The sequence below is a fragment of the Athene noctua genome, chromosome 9 (genome assembly GCF_965140245.1).
Source record: "Athene noctua chromosome 9, bAthNoc1.hap1.1, whole genome shotgun sequence".
In the NCBI taxonomy this organism is placed as follows: Eukaryota; Metazoa; Chordata; class Aves; order Strigiformes; family Strigidae; genus Athene; species Athene noctua.
Genome location: NC_134045.1, coordinates 5,237,495 through 5,262,130, shown reverse-complemented (window position 1 = coordinate 5,262,130; position 24,636 = coordinate 5,237,495). Strand labels below are relative to the sequence as shown.

The following is a 24,636-nucleotide window of genomic DNA, read 5'->3' as shown; positions in this document are numbered from 1 at the left end:
GAAACAGCCTTGGCTGTAGCCCCAGGCCACCATCCTCAGATGTGACATGACTCCATGCCTGCTCAGAGTAACAAAACCTTCCTGCCAGCCACCCTCCAAGCTTCTTCATGCTCCTCCAGTGCTGCAGCACAGTCCCAGTCTTGCCTGCTTTGGTCCCTTTTTGCCCCGCAGTCAGCCTGACCCCTTCCCCAAACCTTTGGAAAGGACACAGCCCCGAGTTTTCCACAAGTGTTTATTGTCCCAACAGACAGGAGGCAGAGGCACGGTCGGAGCCCCAGCGACCTGCGGCTTCAGTTGTTACCGCAACACCCCTGGGAGAAGCTGTAGGCACGAGAAGGTGCAGGGTGCCAGGGTGGGAGCCGTAGGGGCCAGGAAGGAGGTAGCTTGTCGTGGTGCAGTAGTGCAGCAGCATGGCTGAAGTGTGCAAGTACCCGCCTGGGGCGGGGGAAGGCACCAGGATTGGCGTGAGTGCTGCAGCGCTGGGCAGCAACGGCGGACCAGGGTCTCCTCCTCACACCAGGCACAGCAGCAGCAAGCCCCCACCCAGCTGGAATGGCACTGGGAGAAGGGGCTTGTACCCTAAACACCTCCCTTTCAGGAGTGGGAGCATAGAAAAACGTTTCAGTGCAGCACAGGCCTGGCTGGGTAGGCACACCATACTCTGGAGATGCTATCTGCTCACCAAACTGAGCAGAAAGGGTTTTATCCTTTTCTAACCCCCTTCTTGGTCAGAAAGGATCCCCTACACTGACAAGAAGAGCCAGGCTGTGCAGATTCGTACCGTTGTAGCACTGCCCCCACTCCAGCTGCCCCAGGGCTGCCTTTACCTTTATTCCTGCCCACATGGTTGCCCTCTGTGCCCAAAGCCTGACTGTGGAGGGATCAGTGCCACCACAGAGGGGCTTGGCTGTCTGGAAAGTATTTTGTCTCACCTGCCAGTGGCAGGGGAGCAAAGCAGCTGGGTCATCCCCCCTCGAACAGGAGCCTGAGGCTCAGTAGCTCAGCCCTGTGCTCTCACAGGAGGGCAGGACACAGGCAGGAAGGGTGGGAGGTTTGCCCTGGGATGGGCAAGGTGCAGGCAGCACACACCCCAGCCCCCAGCCAGCACCTGAGCTCGCCCCTTTGGGCAGGAGATGGGAGGACAGAGCCGGGGGTTGATTTTGGGGGGCATAGAAAGGGCAATGGGGCACAGGGAAGAGCTCACTGCTCTGTGTGGCTGAAGTCATAGCAGAAGTTTAAGTTGCTGGGGGGCTTTGGGACGGGAGGAGGGGTGTCAGGGATGCTGATGTTCTCCAGGTCCAGGAGCCGCAGCTTGAGCTCCATGGACAGCAGGACATCAAGGTCTGTCTGCGTTCGCTCGCTCATCATCTCCTTGCCCAGGAGCACGTTCAGTCCATCCGTCCAGAGGCAGAACTAGGGAAGCAGAGCACGGGCATCTCTGGCACCAGCCCTGGGCAGCTGGAGAGCCCACCTCTTCCTTGTCCGTGGGTCCCACCCCAGGGAATCCCGGGAGGGTGGGCTGGGGGCCACACACACCCCTCCCCACCTGCTATCCCCTGGCAAGGATGTCTGGCCACAGCGTGCCTCCCCAGGGGGCCCTTGGACCTCACCTCGTACCGAGTGGGAGCAATGAAGTTGAGGCAGTATTCCTCCACGTCATACACAATGGAGAAGGCCAGCTCCAGGACATCCTGCGGGTTCAGCACAGGGGGTAGCCAGCTTCTCAGCTGGATTCTCTCCAGCCCCGGTGGGGTTCAGAGCAGGAGCTGCCTCCCAGCTGCCTCCTCTGTGCCCCAGAAGACCCAAGAGGTCTCCAGTCTCAAACCACATGAAAAACCTGCCACCGTCTGTGAAACCACCCAACCTGGCACCATCCACCCACCACAAAAAATCATCAGCAGCTGGAAAGGGGAGGGTGCTGGGCCCCCTGCACAAGGCAGGGTGGGAGGTGCTGACCTTGTTCTGCTTCCCAGAGCTCTTCTCCTTCATGTGTGGACACTCCTTCCCCATGAGCAGCATCTTCATGTCCACCACAGGAACTGGGGCAAGCGAAGGAGCTGTAAGCACCCACTCTCCTCTCCTCTCCCCAAGGTCTCAGGTGTGCAGAGCCCAGCAGAGCCCAAGTGTGGGGGCTCACAGCTACCCGCAACTCAGGGTGGGGGGGCTCACGCCACTCTGCAGCATCCTTTGGAGAGCCAGCCTGCCCCGGCCTGAACTCCCACAGCTCCCAAACCCATGGTACCAGTGGCCACTGGGCCAGGCAGCCAGGCAGAGGGGCAACTCCCACCTTAAGGCACGCCCAGCAGGTCAGAGCTGGGGTGGGCAGAGGGCTCCCCTCCCTCCTTCTCACCCCCTCTTTCTCTCCATCACCTACTTTTCTCTGGCAGGCTCTCGATGGGGGGAGAGTGCACCCCCTCCTCCACGTCCCCATAGTGCAGCACTTTGTGGTTGGGTGACAGGCGACAGTACCAGAGCTTGTCTGCAGCAGAAGGGCCGTTCGGAAATGCTCAGCCCCCTGCTGCTGAGGTCCCCCCCATCCTCGCGTGGATAGAGCTGCCCCCTCATCAGCACATCCCACCCCATGGGTGAGCCCACGCTGTCGGTCCAGGGAGCCAGACATGCTACTCCCTACAGATTAATTGTGACTTTCCCAGTGTCAGGGGAGGTGGGGACAAGCCTTTACCCCCCTCCCGGGACCCGCAGGAGCAGAGGGCTGGCACTCACCCTGCCTGCGGCGGCTGCTGATCTTGCGGAAGAGGGTGCCCTTGCAGAGGTGCAGCAGGCGCTGCTGCCGGATCAGCTCCAGGAGCTCCGGCTTCAGCCTCTCACGCAACTCCCTGGGACAGAAGCCAGCAGAAGAGCACAGTCACTTCAACGGGCGCTCGCTGACCTCCCCCACCCCACGGCGTCTCCCCCACAGCCCAGTCCCCCACCGCAGCTCCGGCTCCCTGCCCGCAGCCCACTCACAGCACAGGCACAGCCAGTGTCTCCTCCTGGTGCAGCCGCTCCGTCTGCCGCAGCTTCAGGATCTCGCTGTAGTTCAGCGCGTTCACTCTGGTCTTGAATAGCTCCAGGGAGGTGGGTTTGAGGGACAGGGTCCTGGTGATCTGCTCCCGCACCACCTGCAGCACCTGCAGGGGCCCAGCACACCACCCTCAGTCTGGTAACGCTCCCCAAAGCCCCTGAATTTATGCACAGCCCACAGCTCAGCATCCCCCCGCACCTTGTCAAAGTCCTCCTGGGTAGCACGCATCTCCTTCCAGGTCTTGTTCACCAGCTGGATGCAGATGCAGAAGAGCTCTTCAAAGAAATGGTCCTGCCCGAAGAACATAGGGTAAAAGGCCTGAGCCGTCTCCGAGCCTGTGGTGAAAAGGACAGATGATGCCAGACTCCCCAGTTTTTCCAGGGGATTTCAGTGCCCAGGAGAACCAGGACATTTCCCAGCCCTCCTTCCCCTTCCCCTGCTGTCGGCCACACCAGACGCACAGTGCCCTGCCCTGGCAGCTTGTCCTGCTCCTGCCAGCTGGCCGGCAGCAGGGCAGGGAGGTGGGCAAGCTGGGGCACACACATACACGGCTCTCCAACGTGCAGGATCTCACAGAGGATCAGGGTGAGCTGGATGCTGCTTCGAGCGAAGGGGCATTCGTGTTTGTCTTCCCGGCTGCTGTTCTCGAGGACAAACTGGAGGAGAGGGCCATTGCTTCATGTTACGTTGGCCATGGACTCGGGAGGCTGCCCCAGTGGTGGGGCTCAGGCATCCCATGCTCCTCCTGAAACTCCTGGTTGAACTGTCCCCCCAGGTGAAGCCACCTCTAACAAGTAGTTCTCTCCCCAAAGTCCAGCCCCAGTCCCCTCCTTTCCCCGCCACAGTGCAGGAGATGATCACAGACACAGCAGGCTGAAATGTGGCTCATGCTCTGCTGGTTTTGCCCAAATTGCCCTGGTCTGCTCAGACATGAACAAGGCCTGGAAACCCAGCTGTGGGTAGAACACTAAAAATTATGGGGACTCTTCAGTGCCACCAGCCCTCAAACAGCTGCTCCTACCCACAAGGAGGACTTGGCTTCATCTGAAACAGGGCAACAGTAGGACACCTGCCCAACAGGGACATCCCTGCCTGGGTTTGGCCAAGGACAGGTAACAAAGGGGAAAGGGGAAAAAGAAGGGGAAAGGGGAAAAAGAAGGGGAAAGGGGAAAAAGAAGGGGAAAGGGGAAAAAGAAGGGGAAAGGGGAAAAAGAAGGGGAAAGGGGAAAAAGAAGGGGAAAGGGGAAAAAGAAGGGGAAAGGGGAAAAAGAAGGGGAAAGGGGAAAAAGAAGGGGAAAGGGGAAAAAGAAGGGGAAAGGGGAAAAAGAAGGGGAAAGGGAAAAAAGAAGGGGAAAGGGGAAGGTGGAGATCCACCAGCACCTCTCCACCAGGTTGATCTCCAGGAGAGAGCACGCACCCTGCTGTAGGCGTTGGGGGTGTGCCTGGAGAAATACACCATGTTGTCGAGGGCAAGGAGTCCTGGCGGGGCACGGCGGAGGTCCTCCGCTGGGTTACTGTTGTTCTAGGAGGACACAAAAAGATGCAATTTAGCAACTGCTGCTTTATTCTCCGAGCAGCAGAGATGCAGTCATGGGGTTTTGCCTTTCGAGTCGCAGCAGCTCCGCAGCACTCAGGAGCACCAAGGGAGCAGAAGGGAGGCACTGCACAGTGGCATCAACAGGGACACCAGGCTCAGGGGGGCCATCGGCAGGTGCTGCCGAGGCCGTGTGGCAGAGCCAGTGTGAGGCTGGGGAGGGGCCAGTGGGGGACGCACCATGAAGCCCAGCTTGCGGAACTCCTTGGCGCACAAGGACCGCCGGCGCTCGGTGCTGAAGTTGCTGGCGGGTGCCTCACTCTCTGACTCAAAGGCTGTTTGACGCAGTGACTGGAGGAGCTCCCGCTGCTCCTGGAGGGAGAGCGGAGAGGAGGGGGTGCTGGTCAGTGCCATGCAAGCAGGTTCTCCCAGGACAAACCAGCAATTAAATCAAATGTGCTGGGTTCAGCCAAAAGTGAACTTTCACCCGCCTCTACTTCCACCAGTGGAAGAGCCCAGGCCAGACTGCTCGTAGACCTGTGAATAGGGATCCATGGAGGTCCTCATGCGGCGCTCGCACAGGTTGAGGCTGACAGACTGCAGCACATACAGGTAATGGGCCATCTCGTCCCCCAGCGGCTCCGAGCTATGGATGATGTTCTGCAGGAGACCACGTGTGAGAAGGTTCCCCCCGGCTGCTGCTCCCAGTTCCTCCAAGCCCAGGGCCCAACAGCCAAAGCCCAGCAGGTCCTGTTGCTCAACGGGGTGTTAGGAAGTGGGCAGCTCCCGTCAGGGTTGAGCAAAAGCTGGGCGTGCTGAACCACAGGGCAGCCAAAGGTGCAACCCTGGGCATGTGGGTGGCAGCACCCACAGGAGGCATCGAGGAAGGGGTGTGGGGCACGCAAGCAACCCAGCCAGGCACAGCCACCAAAAGCCGGGGCTGAGGGGACAGGGGCTGGGGAGGAAAGGGCAGAAGATGAAGCACAACCCCAGATCCTCACCTTGTGGATAAACTGCCTGATGTTCTTCTCCCTCAGGTAGTCCATCATGTCCTAGGAAGGGAAGAGGCTATGAGACATTCTCCAGCTCCACACACCACTCTCTCCCAAAAAAACCCGTGTTCCCTTTGCAGCCCTCACATCCCCACTAAGCTTGGTGTGGTGCCACAGGCAGGGTGGGAACAGAAAGGATCCAACAGTCTCAGGAGTGACACCAGTGAGCAGGAGATCTGCCCCCAGCTTCCACTGCCCTAGCCCACCCCAGGTTGGCCCAAACAGACCCTGCCCCACCAGGCTGCCAGGACAGGCTGTGTCAGTCAAGGAGAAGAGGCAGAGAGAGGACACTGAATTGAAACCTCTCCGGGCACCTCTCAGCCCCACCATCCCAGAGAACACAAACACTACAGCGGAGGACCCAGCTGCCCAAGACTCCACCTCACAGCAGGGCCCAGCTGTGATGGCTCAGATGTGCCAGGCACTGGATCTGGGCCATCACGGTCACTCTGGCACCACCAGCCATGATACTTCTGTCATTTGAGATCTTGCATCCCCGCCAAATTACTCCAAGGGGTTTGAGTCACCTGAAGCCTCTCAGCAGAGCACCCCCAGGACAGGGGCACAGTGGTGCCTGGATGTGCAGTGCCCACTGCCCTGCCATCACCTGGCCCTGCCTCCTGCCCACGGGCAGAGAGCAGCCCCTTACCCGCCGCTCAGCGTCGGTCGCAGCCAGCAGCAGGGCAATCAGCAGGGCCATGGCCTTCAGCTGCAGTTGGGCATTTGTCCTGCAGGAGGAGGATGAGGAGGATGGGGAGAGTCACCAGCTCTGAGGGTAGTCTTGCCCTCCCCAAGGCAGAGTCCTCTCCCCACTTCACTGCTGGACCCCACTGCCCAGAGCTGGGGACCCACAGAGGCCAGAGCCATGAGTAAGCAGCTGCTGACAGCATGGCTAGGAGTGAGGTGGTCTCCTCACAGGGAGCTGTGACTGCAGAGCACCCATGGATGGGTCAAATACTGCTCTGCATACACCCATGGGTGCAGCATTTTGGAGCGGCATGAAAACCCAAGGTGAGCAGAAGACTCCCCTCTGGCAGGAGCCCTGGCCACGAGCCTCTCTATTTTCTAGAAAGAAAAACCTTCAAACTGAAGAGATGCAGATGAGGGAACAGAGAACTCGCCTTAGCTGACGGATATAACAAACTTTGTTTGTTCAGTATAGCACCACCCCTCCCAAGTTACAGGGAACCTACTACTGCTCCTAAATACACTGGGGAAAGGGAAGGAAGATCCAGTGCCAGAAAAAATGTCAGCTGGCTAAAGAACCAGGATATCTGAGCAAAGCAGGCCATGAATGAGGCCATGAAGGAATCTGACCTGGAAACAGGATGGTTTTCAGAACGGTCCATCCCTCCCCCAGCAGCGGGACAGGACACATTGCCCACTCACAAGTTGTTTAGGAAGAGACAATACAACACTGTGCCAGGGATAATCATCAAGACCCAGAGAAATCTCCTCCACTGTCTCATCCCCACCGGCTTTGGGATGGGGCAAACAGTGCTCTGGCCTCTCCACTTACACCTGCAGGTGGGTGAGAAGACGATCCAGTGTCACTTCTTTTTTAACTAGTTCAAAGAGCAGGCGACTGGTAGGAACCATGTTCTCCAAGATGGACAAGGAGAGCTGCTGGACAGACGCATCCACCGTGTTCATATTGACGTAACTCACTATCTACGAGACACAAAACCACCTGTCAGTGGCAGGCTGAGCCTTGGTGACAAGGCCAACAAGGCATCCCAAGGGTACAGGCTGTGGAGCCTGCAGAAGGCGCTTACCTTCTTGATGAAGGCTGCACTAAGAGTCTCCCAGGAAACAAAATCATGCTCCATCAGCTCCATGAAGGCCTTCAGAGTGTGAGCAAGCATCTCCCCTGTACTGGAGGGACAGACAAGCAAACACAGTGAGGATGGCTCCAGATACCCCACCATGAGTCACCACAATAAGAGGGGAGCACAGCTGCATGTTGGTGGGTACGTTAGAAACAGTTCGAGAAGCAGATAGCAGCGAACAGGAGAAGAAAGGAAAAAGACTGCTAAGAAATCAGACTCTCGCTTAGTCATCCAAGGAAGTCAAGGCAGGGGAAGTTCCAGTTTCTGGAAAGCTGCGTTACCACGGTACAAAGATCACTGCAGTCAAGGCCTTGAGAAAGACAAGCCATCCCAGATCCCTCCCCCTGCTTCCAAGAAACACACACTGTGCTGCCTGGTGTTAGGCTCCACACCCTCTGTGGGGTAAGGAGCTCAAGGAGATGTGCCATCACATCCTGGAAGGGTCAAGTAAGCACTAGTATCTGGCAACCAGGGTTTTCTCGAGCTGCCTGTAAATCTCTCACAGCTAAACCCTCGGGGCAGAGGGGCTATTCAGGGTGGCAAAATGAGCAGCAGTGGAGGCTGGGATCATCACAGGGGGTTTTCTGGTAGCAAAACCCATGAGACTGCAGGTGATCCAGGAGGTTCAAGTCTGGGCACATTCATGAGGAGTCAGGACCACAGACCCACGGGCACCTTCCCCGGGCTGCCAGCATGCAGGGACACATGTACCTGGAGGTAAGGAGCCTGCAGAGCCAAGCGCCCTGCTGCCAGCACTGCCCTGCACACACAGGGATCAACAAGGCAGGACCACGAAGAGAGTCGACTCCAACGCCCACCTTAGAGCTCACGCAGCATTAGCAAGGGAGAAGAAACATCAAGAACTGCAAGGAAAGTCCCCTCCTGGTACTCACTCGTTCCCTTCTTCCACAATATAGAAGATTTGTTTCAAGCCATTCCTGTTGATGAACTCCTGAGCAAAGGTAACATCTTGGGAGAGGTTTGCTAGCTTCTTCATGGAGTCAGTCTTCACATCCAAGTTGTTGCTCTGGATCCCGCTGTACAATCGCTCTGCTTCTTGGTCCTACCAGGAAGGAAAGAATCAAGCCAAAGGGGCTCATCGAAAGACAGGGACAAGCTTGGAGAAGGTTGGAAGAGCTTAAGCACAAGTTTTGGAAGGAGGCTCGGGCTAGAGCGGCCCCAGGGAGGAGCTGGACCAAGACAGAGCCACCAGAGCAGAGACCAGGAAGAGGTGAGGAAGGAGGTCAAGCTGGTTGATGAGTTGGCCCACACGTCCAAAGCATCTCAAGATGATTCAGTTTCTCTTCAAACTCCCCCAAGCTCTGTCGAGGGAGAATGAAGCTTGAGACAGGTCTCCTCCCTGTGTTACTTCTGCTGGGTCTGAGGCACCGAGAGGAGCCATCATGAGCCAGAAGTCACCAAGCGAGGCGGCGGCAGAGGGCTTGGAGCACCGCACTGCCCCACTGCAGGGCAACATCCCACCAGAGCACGCGGCAGAGAAGGAGACGGAGGGACAGAGGGATGTACCGGGGAGGTGGTCAGCCGTAAGATGCTCCCGTTCTTAATCTCCCCGCGATTCTGTAAGGAGAAAGGAAGCGGTGAGCCGGTGAGCGCCACACGGGTGGGGCCGGGGAGAGCCCAGGGGGTGTCTCACCGACTCGGTGATGTAGGTCTGCCGTCCATCCACGTACTGCAGGGCGTAGTGCTCGGCGTTGGGCAGGCTCCACCTGTGGGGACGGGTGGCTGGTCACAGCACCGTGTGGCTACTGCCGGTCGCCACAGGGCCAGCAGCAGCCCAGCTGCGGCTGTCACAACCCGGCGGGAAGTTTTGGCCTTTCCTGTGCGGAAGAGGGGAGCCGCGGGTGCCGGTACTCACGCATCGCAGACGTCCTTGAGCACCGAGGCGAGGGGCTTGGTCTGCAAGAGAGAGGTCGGCCATGAGCTGCGGGTCAGGAGTGCGGGGCGGGGGGGCCCGGGGGGGCCCGGGCGGTACCTGCTGGAGGTCGATGAGCTGCGGGATGGCTCCCACCATCTGGATGGCGATCTTCACCACGTCCTTGGGCGGCGGCATGGCTCCCGCGGCCGCCCCGTCACCCCTCGGCGCGGCTCCCCGCCCCGCCGCGCCGCAGTTCCGGGTCGCCGCCGCCGCCGCCGCCTCCCGGAGGGGCCCCCGCTGCCGGCCCTGAGGCCCCGCCGCCACCGGTCTCGATGGCGGTGCCGGACCCAGCCCCGAGCAGGCCCGGCCCCCTCACCTGAGCTGACGCGGGTTCGGAGGGACCCACCTCCGGGGCCTCCCGCCGGGAAAGGGCCCGGCCGGCGCCCTGCTTTTCGGGGGCACCCCCTCCCCTGAGGGGGCTCGGCCAAGGGCAGGCGCAGGCCAAGGCGAAGTGGGAAACTCTGGACAAAGTTTTTTGTTTATTCACGTCAGAGAACACTGTACAAATATTACAGGCAATTTTCTTTTCTTGCAAAAAAGTATAAAAATAATCTTTATATATGAATCAAAAGTTCATTTGCAACTGTAAATTATTCCTTTTCCCAAGGTCGTCTAACTGGTGGCGAACATGAACACGTCGGAGGGCAAGGGCCAGGCAGTACACGGAGAGCTCAAACTACACCAAAGCCACAGAGCCTAGCTAACACACGTGCGGGGCCCAGGGATTTCAGCTTCCATGCGAAGGGGGGAAGGTTTGGGGTCTGGCTGCATGCGGGCTGGAGGTCCACCCCCCGGCGGGGTCCCAGGCCACGGCTGTCTGCCTGCTGCCAAACTAGAGAGCGTCCCGTTGTTCCTCCCGAATTCTTCAGGCTTTTCCCAGAGGACGCCAGTTCTTGGGGGCTGCAGAGAGGGACAGCTCTTCTGGGGGAGGCCCACGCAGAACAGGATGGCCTGAGGAGCCACCTTGGGGACACAAGTCCCAGGCATATACTCTTCTCCCCTCTGTGGGCTCGAAGAATTGAAGACTTTACATCCCTTATTCCTGGTGCTCCAGCTGGTTGTGTGGTTCACAGGTGATGAGCAGCTAAGCAGAGAACTTAAACATCAGCTGGTTATGTGGATGGCTGTGAGCTACCTCTCTGCAATGGCCAGCCACGCTCCTGGCCTGGCCCTCTCCTCAGCAGTTTGCTGAGCAGGAGAGGCAAGACAGCTGCTACCACCGCGTCAGCAGGAAGATGTGCAAAACTGAGGACGCTCAAAATACACCATCTGACCAAAACCCAAAGTTGGGGCTTGTAAAATACAACACAAATCCATCAGGGTGTTTTACTCCAACTAAACTGCACAGTGTCCAAGACTGGTACCACCTGATCATCATAACCCAACAGCAGACCTTCCATTACAGTGGAAGAAGGTATGGAGAAAATCTTGCGGAAAAATGATGCAGAGAAAGCATCACGCTAAGTGGCGACCTGCCACAGGATCAGGGAGTGTAGGTATGGACACTAGGGGAGCAAATTCAAATATACAGAAAGCCTGATCCTGAGCAGATGCTGAGAGAAAAAGGGGAAGGGCAGGGGGGAAGCACTATTTTGACAACACCTATGTAACTTATCACAGCAAAGCACTACTGAATTGTTACTGCTTGGTCGCCTTTTAGACAGCTGAAGGCTCAAGTGCAATGATTGGAGAAGACAGCTACTTGCAAACATGAGCAGGCTCTGATGCGCCTGGAGTACCTTACAGGCACCAGCTGGAGCAGTCTTATCCTTTTGAACATCTCTTCACTCAGGCAAAAACAAATAAAAATTAAAAAGCCATACTGGCACCTCTTCTTTAGCCCTGTAGAAACAGCCCAGCTGCAAGTACAGGGAGCTGAGCCCCTGGGCTCATGCATCAGCAGGCTAGCAAACGCAGAACCAGCGCTCCTGCTGCTGCACGAGCAGAGAAAGGCTCAGCCCCTGGGTCCTACTAGGAACTCCTGAGTCCCACTAGGAGGCACAGCTGGCTAAAAAAAGTGCTTTTTCTTGTAAAACATACTAGCTTGGTCTGAAGTCACTGGAAGAAATGGACACTTTGGTGCCATTTTTTTTTTCCTCGTTGTCATTCAGAAATAAAACCACCCCAGTCTGAACTGCTCACATTGAGAAATCTAACTAACTACCTCCGGGCTTGTGAACTGACCACGATATCAGGGCTCCTTGTAGCAGCTGGTACCTAGGAGGTGCAAAGTGCCTCTGGGAGTGCAGGAAAAACCAAGGCATGCAGATTTGAGGAAGCTCGGAGAGGCACATGGGCAAACTCTAAGGGTGCACTGGGAACACTCAAAACACAGACCCTTTGAAGTGAGGCCCAGGATCTAGTGGTGAGAGAGATGCGGTGGTGTGAGCTGCACACGCACCTTGCACGTGCAACAGAGGAAGAGGAAGAAGCTGCGGGGAGGCTCCCAGCCTGCAAGTCCACATCTCTTGGTTCTGAGTCCATATGAGGGCATCTCTGAATCGCTCACTCATCGAGCTCTCGCACAAAAGGAATCCAAAAATAGACACTTTGCAAAGAGTTACAAAACTGTCTGTGTTTGCGAGGCTCACAGCCGCGCTGAGAAGTCAGAGGTTGAGGACAGGCACGTCAAAGAGGTCACAGACGCCTTCACTCTCATCCAGGTTGTAGATGTAGTCATGATCTCCAGGTGGAGGGGAGAGGCGGAGCAAGGGAGCAAACACTGGGGAAAGAGAAGCCCACTGTTGGTTACAGAATTCAGCATTTCCACACCGAGCCAAGAGCTGCCAACGGGCGCTGAGCTGCAGAGCCAGGAGGAGGCCACCTCAGAGTCTCTGAGGTTGCTTCAAATCAGCCTTGCGATATGGAAGACACAGGCTCTTCTGGTTCTCACACCTCTCTCAGGGACTGGCAGGACAGTGAGAACACACTCTGTGTCCAGAGCCCAGGAAAGATGAGGGCGAGTCTGCAGTCACAAGGCTGTCAGCTCAGTAAAGTCACACAGCATGGTCTTTCTCCCCTGGGAAGGCCACACCATGACTGGGAGACTCAAAGACTCACCTTCAGATGACATCAGCTCTTCCAGCAGCTCAGAGTTCATACATTCTGGGGAAGAGACAAGCATGGTTTAGCAATGCACTCTGCTTTCCTGCTCTGTTCCTGCGTAGTTCCCCACCCTTCCCGGGGTGCTCCTCACCCCTGTTGTCCCTTCTCTGGCATGTGCAGCAGGCAGTGGTGGAAGGAGGCCTGGGCCTCTTGCCATGGGCAAAGGGCTATCTGTGTCAGACAGTTCAAGCCACATCCAAAAATTATGCAGGAGGTTCTGTTTTCTTTAGCTCAACCACACACCAGTCTCCTTCCTGTGACAGGCTGTGCCTTAGCCCTGCACTGCCACACTAGCTGGTGCTCCAAACTCCTCCAAGGGAAACTCTTGAACATGCACCTGAAATTCAGCTGGTAAAGCCTGACATATTCAGAGCCCTCAAATACCCACCAACTTTGCTAAGAGTGGGGAAAAAATTAAAAAACAAATGAGCTGTTCCAGAACCAGTAGAACTAACAAGTCTTCAGTTTCCTCCAGATTTGTCCTTTGTCCCCCTGATTTGCTCCCCTTGTCCCACAGCTCTGCTGTGGCTAATACAGCCACAAGCCCTGGCAGATTGACCAGCTGTCCACTGCCAAACAGAATGAACATCTGAGCTCTGCATATCCTTCCTTAATGGGCCAGTAACTCTGCTCTCCCCTCTACTGCCTGCACAAAACTGTAGAAAAATTATCTCTGAAAAATCTCTGAAAACCCTCTTCCTCCAGGGTTGTTCCTCTTGGCTAGCAGGTTCACGAGGCACTTGAAAGGTAGACAGACAAGCAGCCAGACAAAGTATGTGCAAGTCAAGCCCTTTTATTTAAGAAACTAAGCATTTGAAAACAGTTTTCTGAATACCTCTCTCACTTTACCAAGTTAATATAGTGAATACCTAACTCAGTCTAACCGGTTGATGAGACCCTACCTCCACTTGAAGTAAGTTTTCGTGAAAGAAACTCAGATGAGCCCATTTTCAAGACACTTATCTGCAGCAGGCTATTTCCTGGAGGACAGGAACCTACCTGTTTAATTCAGTGCCATGAGATGAATTTTAACACCGAGTGACTAGACAGAACTAACACCAGTTTCAATAAATAGCAATTAAATGCAGAACTTGCACTCTTAGATTAGGGCTGGTAATACTGCAGAGTGTGTATATGTGTATGTTGAAATTGAGTTTAAAACAAGCAGTTATTAAGCACCCATCTAAAAGAGAAAACCACACAGAGAACATGATTCCCAAACAAAACACCAAGGAAGAAATCCAGGCTCTTGCAGCTTAAACTACATGGCCTTAAAGCAGCTGCCAGTGCCAGGGCAACATTACTGGGATCACACGGGGATGAAAGAGGCTGCATAGAGAATGTTGTAAGGCCCATTTCTGAGCTCTGCTGTGTTGCTTTTTTTACAGTCCTGAGCTTTTCTGAGCTTTGCCTCAGTAGCTGTTGACTCTGTTTTGCAGAACACCACTTTCATTCACAATTCAATAGTGGCTCACAGTTAAAATCTGACTTGGCCACGTCATGTTGTCCTTCACTCCTGGATCTCTACCTTCATCCTCTAAAAGCGCAAGATAAAACAATGTATGTTACCGTAGGCAGCAAACATCTCCTTTTTAATAGTGTCCACAAAGTCACATAATACAGTTAGTTTGGGTTAAGCTAGATCTTCTACACAGGCTGCGGCCTTGCAGCAGTTTGTCTCACACTGTGAAATCAAATTTACGCTGCAGATATACTCAGTCATTACCAAGACCTCACCCACTACCTAGAGCAGCGGGTGCTGAGCAAGGAGTGTTCTCCAGGCTGACTGCGGAGCCCTGGGCTCCCAGCACGCAGACTGGGGGCTCACGCACATGCATTTGGGACTGTGGGGTTCTTACACTAAGGCAGCGATTTCACAAGGCACCTGCTCGAGCACAGGACTAGGGACTGTTGTTGTACATATCCTATCACCACCGCAAAAGCGCTTCTGTGTACTGGGCTCTGCCTAGCTGCGGGGCTAGAAAGTATTTTGCCAGCACTGAAGGAGAATATACGTGCAAATAAAACATTTCCCAGTTTAGGCTCACATTAGACCGTGACTTCTTCACGTCTTCTGCCCTTAGCCTGTCCCATTGTTAGGCAGCCACACACCGACATTCCTTGGGCAAAGGCAGAACCCCTAACGCAAGTAACAGCATCCTCTCCTCTGCTGCTCCAGAATTACCAGCACCACCAAAACCACTGAGGGACATTTCAAAGAGAGACTATTTCCTTAGATTATTCGCTTTGATTAGCCTCAGGCAGGCTACAGCTGAATCAAGACTAACAGGGATTTTTCTTTTACATAGTGCAGTCAAGTTGGAGAAGGAGCATGGAAAGCCAGAGCACAGATTAGCATTGACACGGCGACAGGAAAGCTCTCGTCTGCACACTGTAGGGCAAACTCTAACAGAGGTTGCTGGCAACATGAAGACAGAAAAATACATACTGAAACCAGTAATTTTAAGACTGCCTAACTACAAGTAGAGAGCCAGCAGCCACCAACGACCACAAGCACCTTACAAAACCACAACCCCAAAACAATCCAGAAGAGAGTAATAAACCAAACTGTCCCACTTCTGCATGGAAATGGGCACAGAACAAAGCCATGATCAGGGAGTGAACATACCTCTCGTTGGATCAAACATCTCTGACAGCTCTTTGGGAAGTTCCAGTACTGCAAATACAACAAACCAAATGGTTTGCAATGTTACATGAAGTCTGAAATGCTTTACAGCATAATCACTGACTGTCCTACTGCACTCCTTACACACCCAAATCATCCATACAACACAAAATTCTGCTCCCACACCCCATGTCACATATTGCTCCCGAAGGAATAACCAATAAAATACTTTAGCTTGACTGCTTTAAAATAAATCTGTAGGAGCCCTAGGAGTTATCACAGTCAGCAGCTCTCAAGTAACTGCCTGTATGTAAGCCACACACGGTGTCAGCTTCCTCGATTCATCTTGTGCTGGGTGAGGGCATGCCTCAAGTCAGCACAGGCCCACTGGGACATGGAAAGCCAGGCACACAGCAAAGGCCTAACTCCACAATCAAGACTACTCCCAGATGAAGACAGACAGTTCGTGCTTCTCTCAGACATGCTAGCAGCAGAACTGTGAAAAAAGCATTGCATGAGCTACATTTGAGTAAAATTTCCTCTTCTAACCATAACCCTCTAACCTAGAATGTTTCTGTAGTGTGTCTTACCTAGAGAAAACTTTTCCCTCCTTAGCCCAGCCTGCCATTTCCTGGCATAAATCTCAACACCACTTTGTTTGCAGAACACCACTTTCATTCACAATTCCCTTTTTAAAGCCCATTTCACCTCAACAAGCACAGCAAGGAGCTCCCCAAATATACACTGTGAGATCATTAAGACCAGAAGATCACTAAAGATAGATGAAATGTTCCTGAGCAGAGGAGGAAAACAGAAACAAGAACTCTCCTAGTAAAGGAAAACTACCCATGAGTTACAAAGGTGCTCTCAGTGACAGCTGGAAATTCTATGGCTTCATGTGGTCTCAAAAACGGACTAAAATGGAATAATCCTACATGGAACAGCAGTAACTCACATAACATGTGTCATGCGAGTGTCCCTTGCAGATTTTCTAGTACTGATGTCCCAGAAAATGGCAGGACACTAGCCACAACACAGACACCTTCTCACCAGGTCCCCCAGCGCCTTCACAGGGAAATGCCTACTCATCCCTTGCAGAGTCTGGCTGACAGCAAAGGCAGAACGGAGTTGAGGTCCCTCCTCCAGGCCCAGCAGCCTTTCCCTCGCTCCAAGCAGCAGGCTTTTGGAGTGACACATGCAAGGAGGGTGCATACTCACTTCCTGTGGGGTCAGGTTTGATGGGCTCAAAGGAGGTAGAGGGGCTGGGTAGGACGGAGCCGCTGTCCAGCGAGGCAGAGGACTGCAGCGGCTGCGTATCCAACCCGGCGCTGCCCAGGGGCTCGAAGGCGCCGCTGCTCTTGGATTCTGCCGCCGAGACACCGCATTCTGGAAAGAGCCACAGACACACACAAGGAATGTCATCTCCCACCAGCCCCAAAGCAAGCAGCCACAGCACGGGCTCAAGCCTCACTGGCAATGCTGGCCAAACACAAGACAGCCGCACAGGAAGGCGACTTCTTGCTTTCACATAGCAAAAACTCCCAGGTCCTGTTGGAGAGCAGCCTTAGTGGTGCCAGGCTGCACATAAGCCAAGAACATGCTCTCATGGCAATTAACACAAGCCAGGTAGTAAGCTACAGCAGGAGAAGCGTGGCCAGCACACTGAGGGAAGTTACTATTTGCCTGCTTGGGGATGAGGCTGCACTTGGAAGACTGCGTCCAGCTCTGGCCATCTGCCAGTTCTACAAAGATGTGGAGAAGATCCAGCTGAGGGCTACCAGGTTGACCAGGGGTCTAGGGCACATGGCCTACAAGGAGCTGGGCTTGTTCAGTCAGGCAAAGAGAAGTCTAAAGCAATCTAACAGCAGCTTGCAGCTACCCAAAAGGCGGTTATAAAAATTAAGAATTGTCAGTGGTGCCAAACAATGTAACATGCACAACAGGCATGAGATGCAGCTCAAAGGATCCAGGCACCAGGAAAAAGAATTCACTGAGAAGGTGCTGCAGCCTTGGAAGAGCTCACCAAGGAATCTGGGCATCTCCACTGACGGAGGCTCTCATGCTTTAGCTGAACAAAGCCAAAACCAACCTAATCTAGTATTTTTGACAGGTTTTTTTCAAACGGAAAGTTGAACTTAAGGCTCAAAAAGACCCTTTTACAAACTTCTGCTAATCAATGAATCTGCATGATCAGTCTTTCCCCCACCACTGCTTCTAGAGGCTGGCACTACACCCTCAGGCCAAGTGTCTTATTTTTGTTAACGGAGCCAGTCCCACTAACCACGACAAAAAGAAAAGGCTCGCAGCAGCAAAGGCAGAGGTGTCCCCTTTGCCAGGAGCTGACAATGCTGCACGACCAGCAGTGCCCAGCCCCAGCCAGGCCGAGGAATGTACCCTCCTTTGTCAGCCACCATCCCGTTTCTGCCTCCCTCTCACCCGTGCCTGCAGCTTTCTGTGCGGGAGGGCTGTGGTCCTGAGTGCTGGTGGGTGTCGGTGTAGAGGGCTGGGTGCTGCTGGGAACAGATGCCTCCTGGAAGTGGGTGAGCGGTGGTATCTGAGGTTTTGAGGGTGCAACTGCCTGGCACTGAATAAGGTCTTCAGGGGGAGGGACAGGTAGTACGACAGGAGGAGAGCTCCAAGCATCTTTGTTTACTAAGAGAACATCAATAGGACCACTTGTGCTCTTCAGATGGATCTGGTATTTCTTCTGCCCATTTAGGCCCTGAGAAAAGTCAAAAGCAAAACACAACCATACATTAAATGTGCTTTTCAAACAGAACAGGAATTTCCTGGAGGCAAGACATGCTGTCCAGACAGTTCAGCATGGTTCCACATGCAATTCCACTGACTCCCAGGACTATCCTCTCCCCTGGTGCTCCAGCAATTACTGATGTACTTCCAAACAGTTTCCTAGCAATTATGTAATATCTTGGGTTGCCAGTTCCTCTGACTCCATCAACCCCCTGACTGCCAACTCCCAGACAAGTCAATCCAGGAACAACCCCCACCCCAACACACACACACACACACACTCCTGCACTCTACTCACACATTTACCACCCACCTCAGGGATGGGAACCTCCAAACGTGTGCCTGATGGGGCTCGGATTGCAAGGAGGGTGTCTCCTGTGAAAACAGACTGGTCAGCACTCAGTGGGCCAAACTGTTCTGACAATAATGATAATTACACACTGAGAAAGAGACCCTCCTCAAACACCCCACCCCCCCCCCACCCCCGTTCTCCCTTCCCTGGAGGACTGCCATTTACACCCATCTGAGTTTATCATACAGCTGCCAACATGCCAAATGCCCAGGGCACAAAGAACCTGCGAAGTTGCTCCCAAAGCAACCCTAAAGTTTTTAGCAGCATCCTTAACAGGACTAAGCTTTCTTTCCCTCAGAAGGGCTGGCTTAAATTCACTCTTAAAAACATCTGATTCCTAAAGGAAGGATCCATCATGTTGTCACAAGCTTTTAGATGTGAATTATAAACAAAAGAGCACACAAAGAGCTGCACGGCCAGCAGAGATGGTGTCAAACTAGGCTGAAGAGCCAGGCTGCCAACAGCATGGCAACCTCATGTTGAAGTACCAATACCTGAAACCGACATTCCCCAGCCTCTACCAGCAAGAGCTGCCTGGTGTTAGTTGTATTGGACCCTGCAGAGAGCCCAGCAAGTGCAGGGCCGAGAGCCAGGCTGGTGGCATCTTTCCTTTTCAAGCTCTGCAGCTCCTTAAGACCTGCACCCCTAAGAACACAACAGTCATGGGCGAGCAGCTTCCAGTCCATATCTGGGTTCAGAGAAACGTGAACACAGAAATACCAGAGCTGTGAACATTAGACATATTCAGAACAAGCAGTTAGCAGCTTTCACTTTGAATGTTTAAGCTTTAGTGTGGTTAGTATTCACACTTCTCCAGTATTCTGCACTAAGCTTTACTTGATAATTACCACAGAAGATCCCCAGAGCGATGAGAGAGAGTGGACAGCAGAAGAGCGCATCCTTTAATTTCAGGTAGGCAATCAAAGATCAGATCAGCAAAAGGTATAGGGATTAAAAATACCAGAGCATTTGTCAATAAAATGGGATTCTTTTAACAAATCTGCACTTAGGACAAATATCGTTAAGAGACACTAAAATGCATAATAAAGCTCAGAGACACAAGCTCAAGCCGTAAGTCCTGTTAGTTTCAAATATAGGTGCTCTGTTTCTAGCTCCCTTGAAGAGTGGGCCCTTGATAGCTAAGTCCCAAATACTTTTACAAAACAGGGTACAGTGTGTTTCCACTTCTTTTTGATTCTGCAAGTGAAAAATGCATCACAGCAACAGATGGGAAAATTATGTCGCCCAGTCACTCAAAACTAACATATTCTTACCCCCTCCCCCTTTTTTTTTTTTTTCATTAATACAAATAACAAATCCATATTTGACAAGATTCCAAGCATGGAAATCTTCAAGCCCTAACTCACTTTGAGAAAGCAAACTCAATAGCAGTCAGTCAGAAGAAACAGGAGCTGAATTCAGCCTGCACCATAGCTCAAGAACACAAGAGATTCAACAAAGAATCTCCGCAAGGCCCAGATGGTCAGGAGAGGAAAAGTCACATAAGGCATATTCATACAGGAAAAGTGAACAGACAATGGAAAAACATGGATCAAGCCTCTGTTCTAGAAGGAATTCAGATCTGCCCTCCTCGGTAAGATCTAATCTCTGCATTTTGGTGAGGTCTGACTTCAGATGCAAACCAGTTTACAAAAAACAGGTGCAATAAAATGCAAAACACTCAATCAACCAAGCAATATGCTGTCTGCTGGTCTCCAGTAAACTCTTCCAGACTGTTATGAGTTATCTGGCCCCAAGCACTGTCAAACTGAAAACAATCCCTGCCCCCCAAAAAGCACTAGCTTAAATCAGAAGAAACAGTAAAGCAAAAGGGAGCAGCGATGCAGAAGTTACCAGCAGGAACCTGAGCAGTGTCTGGTGAACAAGGAAAGCACACAAAGGTAAAGATGAAAAATAGAACTGATGAAGTGTACAGTGAGAAGAGTGCTTGGAAGAGATGAGAAGAAAGTCAGACAAGGGTGAGATTATGTGTGGCTGGGGGAGGTCAGCGTAAGTAGCTTCCATCTCTGCTGCAAGCAAGCAGATGCAGGTTGCACAGGGTCGGGAGGGGTCAGGTGCCCACCGAGGCGGAAAGGAGCTGCGACTCCACACTGCCACAGCTGAGAACAGTTTAGGGACTGCGGGCTGCTGTACTGCACGCTGGCCACTGGGGATTTTTTAATTTTTTTGGTCCTACAGCTATCATTAAAATTGACAACAGAGAAGGACCAGAGACTCCTGTGGCTTTTCTTCACTTCTGCTCCACTACAACTTTTTTACCTCACAGCTTTAGGAAGGTAGAACACAAGGGAGCAAGGTCACAGCAAGCGGTGTATTCCCTTCTGTCCTGCTGTTCACTACCTCCCTCTCACACTTTTGCTGGCAGAGGGCATGACACAGCTGAGGGACCACTTTTTATACTATTTTCCTATAAATAAAATTTGCTTCCGATTGTTATAATATTGCCCACCCAAACCCTTAAAATCAAGGGCTTCTAACATAACACACACATACCCACACAGGGACACTCAGCAAAAAGACTTCCTTAGCAATAGCAGCTATGTTCCTTTAAGCACAAGTACAAGAAACTGCCTGCCTCCTCTGACGGTGACAAGAAGGCTCTGACTCAGTGGTACACAAACCCAGGATGGCATCAGAGCTTGCACTACATTTAACTTGATGCTGTTGGGCAGCCCGTGGTCCTGATCGTGGTTTAACGGTTGGACTAGATGATCTTCAAGGTCCTTTCCAACCTAGTTGTTTCTGTGATTCTGTCCGCTGCCTTCTCTCTCCTGAAGGAGAGCAGCTGGGACAGCCTGACAGGACTGCAGCGTTACATCTTTCTGATGAAGCACACTTTCCTCACCTGTGAAGCACTTGCAGATATCTTCATGTGTCACATACGCTAATGTTTCCAAGGTTAAGGAGAAAGGCTGCAGTTTCCCATGCAGACAGAGAACTCAAAGGGCACCTGGTGTTTCCTTCCTGAGCACAAGAAATGCCATTCCCAGAAGGCTCTCTGTACCACACTCTGAAGTGGTCTGCAAACTACATTAGTAGTCAGAGCTGACATCCTAAGATAGGCAAGCCACAAGAGCAGCCCTGTACTCAAGCAAGTGGCACCTGTGACTCAGAAAGAAGCCCTTTTCTCATCATGGTAAACACTACAGTGTTTTTTACTTCAAAAAGACAGACAAGAAGCTGTGCACCACAGAGAAAGCTGGTTCCCATGCCAGACAGTTACCTAATTTCAAAGTCAGACACTGCCTCCTGACCCTTTCAGTGCAGATTCTCCAGCAGCAACAGGTCACCACCACCCCTCTGCCCTGAGCAGGGCAGCACCAACTCAGCCCTCAGGTCTCTGCTATCCAACCCAGCAAGCGAACACAGAGACAGAGTAACGGATTCACACAAAGGATATCGACTGTTCTGCACATCTTCTGTAACGTTTTTGATGCTCTGCTGAACCCACATCTTCTGCTGCTCCAGCTCCTGTTCCCGCTGCTCCAGGTCCTCTATGTCTGCCTTCAGCTCAATAAGTTTGTGTGCTATTTCACGTGTGTTGCAGCCAGGACCCACCCCTCTGGGCAAAGTAAAAAAGAGTGACATGCATCAGCTTCTGGAGGCACCCAGACCAGTCCCAACCTCTCGGAGAGGCTGCCACCTCCCTTAGTGCCACCCCTGTCATACATCAAGGCCAGATCACCCAGAAAGCCTTATCTAGATCCCCACCTTCCAGCACAGCAACGCTGGGTACATCTTCCTACATCCCACAGACTGGCAGGGCTCTCCCCCATCTCCCGTGCCACGACAGGCATCTTTTCTAGCCCAAGGTGCTGCAAATACTTCATTTGTACCAAAATAACAGCTCCACTGTAGAACAGACATGTCACATATACTTCAGCTTTCCTCCTTACCACTCCCCCTCAACTGGGGGAACTACAAGCACACACGAACCACTGAGGAACTGTGCTCTGAGTAGGGCATTACAACCCCAGTGTGTCGCTTAGACCTGGACTAGAAGGGATCTGTGAGTGATTTAGACCTTCTTTGTCACTCACTTCCACTGGATACTGTTCTTGGATTTCTTCTCAATCAACCCAATGCCTTCCAGGACATTCGTGATATCATAGATCCGTCGCTTCTGTCTCACAGCCAAGGTATCTGCAGCCTGCAAAAAGGTCAGACACTTAACTCCAAACTCTCAGTCATGTTTTGCTCCTTCCTGCCTGTCAGATTAATTCCTGGTCAAGCACCCTGCTCACCATCTCATACCTCTCATGTCCCAGAGCCTCAAATTACAAAGCCGTGTTCTCAGCGTCATTACAACCATGAGAAGAAGCCACTGACCCTTCATTCCTTTTCTTACCCAACCACCTCCCCACTAAGCACAAACTAAATTCCAGCCATCTCACTCACAGTGGGCCCCAAAATCACCATTCCTCAGCAGCAAAGCAGTGCTGGAAGACACTAGTCTCGCAGTCTAGTGCTCCTTCAGGGTAAAAGAGGTGGGGACGGGAAGAGGAATGCAGAGAACTCCCTTCATGACTGACAACAGTTTAGTGGAGCTGACATTCAAAAGGTCTTTTCTAAATCTGATCTGATGCCGCCTAATAGAGAATCAACACCTCTTCAAGAGGCAGATTCCTCTGCTTGAAAGACATGATGGCAGAAGAGCAAGCATGGCTGTAAGGGAGGGGCTCCTGAGCAGTGCTGGGACTTACATGCCTTGCTCACATGACTCCTCTCCCCTCGGGTTTCGGGACACACCAGATGCTTGTCTCCACTGCCACATGGCAGCATGGCAGCCTAGCACCAGCAAGAGTTACCGTGTGCTGCACTGGCACGCTGGCATAGCTAGGACCAACAGCATCAGTTCCCCCTCACCGACCAGTAACAGACTAGGACTTTGGAGACCTGACACTGCACAACTGATCAAATCACTCTAACAAATACGTATGCACTTAATGGACATTTTAAGCAGGAAAATGTTGTCCAAATCCAAAGAGACAACAATTTGGCACAGCAGAGGACAGAAGCCCACAGCCCTTGCACCTTCAGGGCTTTCTGGCATTTGCCTGCTGCCTGTGGAGGGTCAGAGCACCACACATACCCACCTAAGAGGTATTTGTATAAACCACATCGAAGGAACTTCACCTAGAGAAAAGGTTTAAACACTGTACATGCCACAAGGCCAGAGTTATTTACTCTAGGTGAAGATCTTTAAAATGCAGAAGCAAGACACGCTCACAGGGTGCTTCTCCAGAGCCTAAAGGAATCAGGGACAACCTCTGGCAGAGGTGAATCTGACCACACTCCCTTTCCTGTATGCCGGGGGGAAAAGCGCAGTAGGGAGAACAGTTTCTATAGGTTGTCTGTTTCTACTGGTCTCAGAGGCTTTGCAGGGCTGGATCATTACAGTGCCGGTGATGAAGGAGCACCTTGGTGTGGGGCATGAACGCAGAAGGGAACAGGACAGCCAAAGGGGGCTCCGAGTGAAGCACACAAACGCTTCCTCCGTCCTGGTGAAAGCAGAGCGGCCGGGACAGGCCGAGGGGCTGGGGACGACTGCTCGGAAGGAAGCAGCGAGAGAGAACATTCGGGCGGCAGGTGCAGAGTCCCCTCCGCCCGCCGCACCCCGCGGATCCCGCTTTCCCCGCACCCGCTTGCACCGGGCTCTGCCGTGCCCCGACTTCCCTCCTCAAAACCTGCTCCAACCCCCGGCGGACCGGGCTCGCCGGAGCTCCGCTCCCCAGCGGGAGGAGCCCGGGCCGCGGCGGGCGCTCCGGCAGAGCCCAGCCCCGGGGCGGCGGGGCCCTCTCCCCCCCCGCCCCGCCGGCAGCCTCCGCACCAGCTTGAGGTCGAGCACGCCGTCCTTGGCCTCCTGCAGCAGCGACACGAACTTAGTGGTCAGCAGCCCCAGGCTCTTCTCGTGCCGGCTCGGCGCCCCCGCAGCCCCGCTCCCACCCCCGGGGGGCTGCGGCCCGCACTCCGCCATCTGCCCGCCGCCGGCTCCGGCCCCGCCGCGCTTCCGCTTCCGGGCCGCGGGGCACGACGGGAGCTTCCGGGGCGGGCGCGGAGCGGCGGCGCCCGTCAGCGGCTCCCTGAGGGCACCCGGCGCCGCCCGGTAGCGGGGCCCGGCCGCCTCCCGGCGGGACACCGCCCCCCCCCGCCCCTCAGGCCCCGTCTGCCTCGGGCAGGGCCCGGGGGGCTCCCCAGGGTGAAACCGGGGTGTGCGTCCACCCACCCACGCCCTCGCCGTCCTGTGGTACCAAAGCCGGGCTCATCCCCCGGGCCGTGCCCCCCACCCCTGAGCCCCCGCCCGAGTGAAACGAGCGGTTTCCCCGCCGCCCTGGTGCGCTCTAAAACATCCAGCGTGAGGGCGAATCCTTCCGACCTGCGCCCGGGGCAGGCGGTTTGTGGCGG

General features: G+C 53.7%; 2 protein-coding genes across 9 annotated transcripts; both read right to left on the bottom strand.

Moving 5' to 3' along the window:
• Positions 1 to 243: 243 nt before the first annotated feature.
• Positions 244 to 9,732, bottom strand: ELMO3 (engulfment and cell motility 3). 6 transcript variants are annotated; one of them, XM_074913744.1, is made up of 21 exons: positions 9,434 to 9,731; positions 9,317 to 9,357; positions 9,095 to 9,167; positions 8,968 to 9,018; positions 8,334 to 8,503; positions 7,387 to 7,486; positions 7,131 to 7,282; positions 6,261 to 6,339; positions 5,561 to 5,611; positions 5,170 to 5,219; positions 5,051 to 5,096; positions 4,800 to 4,931; positions 4,443 to 4,547; positions 3,573 to 3,681; positions 3,224 to 3,360; positions 2,968 to 3,131; positions 2,725 to 2,837; positions 2,375 to 2,479; positions 1,957 to 2,039; positions 1,611 to 1,691; positions 244 to 1,413 (listed from the first exon to the last, which is right to left on the bottom strand). In XM_074913744.1, the coding sequence occupies exons 1-21, from the start codon at positions 9,509 to 9,511 to the stop codon at positions 1,201 to 1,203; spliced, it is 2,133 nt and encodes a 710-aa protein (XP_074769845.1). In that variant the 5' UTR covers positions 9,512 to 9,731; the 3' UTR covers positions 244 to 1,200. The 6 variants fall into 6 exon arrangements, with proteins under 6 accessions (XP_074769845.1, XP_074769844.1, XP_074769846.1 ...); XM_074913743.1 differs by lacking the exon at positions 5,051 to 5,096 and having other exon boundaries at positions 5,097 to 5,219; positions 9,434 to 9,671; XM_074913746.1 differs by lacking the exon at positions 5,051 to 5,096 and having other exon boundaries at positions 1,249 to 1,413; positions 1,618 to 1,691; positions 5,097 to 5,219; positions 9,434 to 9,732.
• Positions 9,733 to 9,838: 106 nt separating this feature from the next.
• E2F4 (E2F transcription factor 4) lies at positions 9,839 to 24,240 on the bottom strand. Of its 3 annotated transcripts, none has more exons than XM_074913749.1 (10): positions 24,062 to 24,240; positions 22,272 to 22,381; positions 21,632 to 21,793; positions 21,077 to 21,120; positions 18,172 to 18,233; positions 17,544 to 17,829; positions 16,326 to 16,493; positions 15,111 to 15,158; positions 12,437 to 12,481; positions 9,839 to 12,098 (listed from the first exon to the last, which is right to left on the bottom strand). In XM_074913749.1, the coding sequence occupies exons 1-10, from the start codon at positions 24,206 to 24,208 to the stop codon at positions 11,983 to 11,985; spliced, it is 1,188 nt and encodes a 395-aa protein (XP_074769850.1). In that variant the 5' UTR covers positions 24,209 to 24,240; the 3' UTR covers positions 9,839 to 11,982. The 3 variants fall into 3 exon arrangements, 2 of the variants coding, with proteins under 2 accessions (XP_074769850.1, XP_074769851.1); XR_012634244.1 differs by having other exon boundaries at positions 12,010 to 12,098; positions 12,437 to 14,018; XM_074913750.1 differs by lacking the exon at positions 15,111 to 15,158.
• Positions 24,241 to 24,636: the final 396 nt, after the last annotated feature.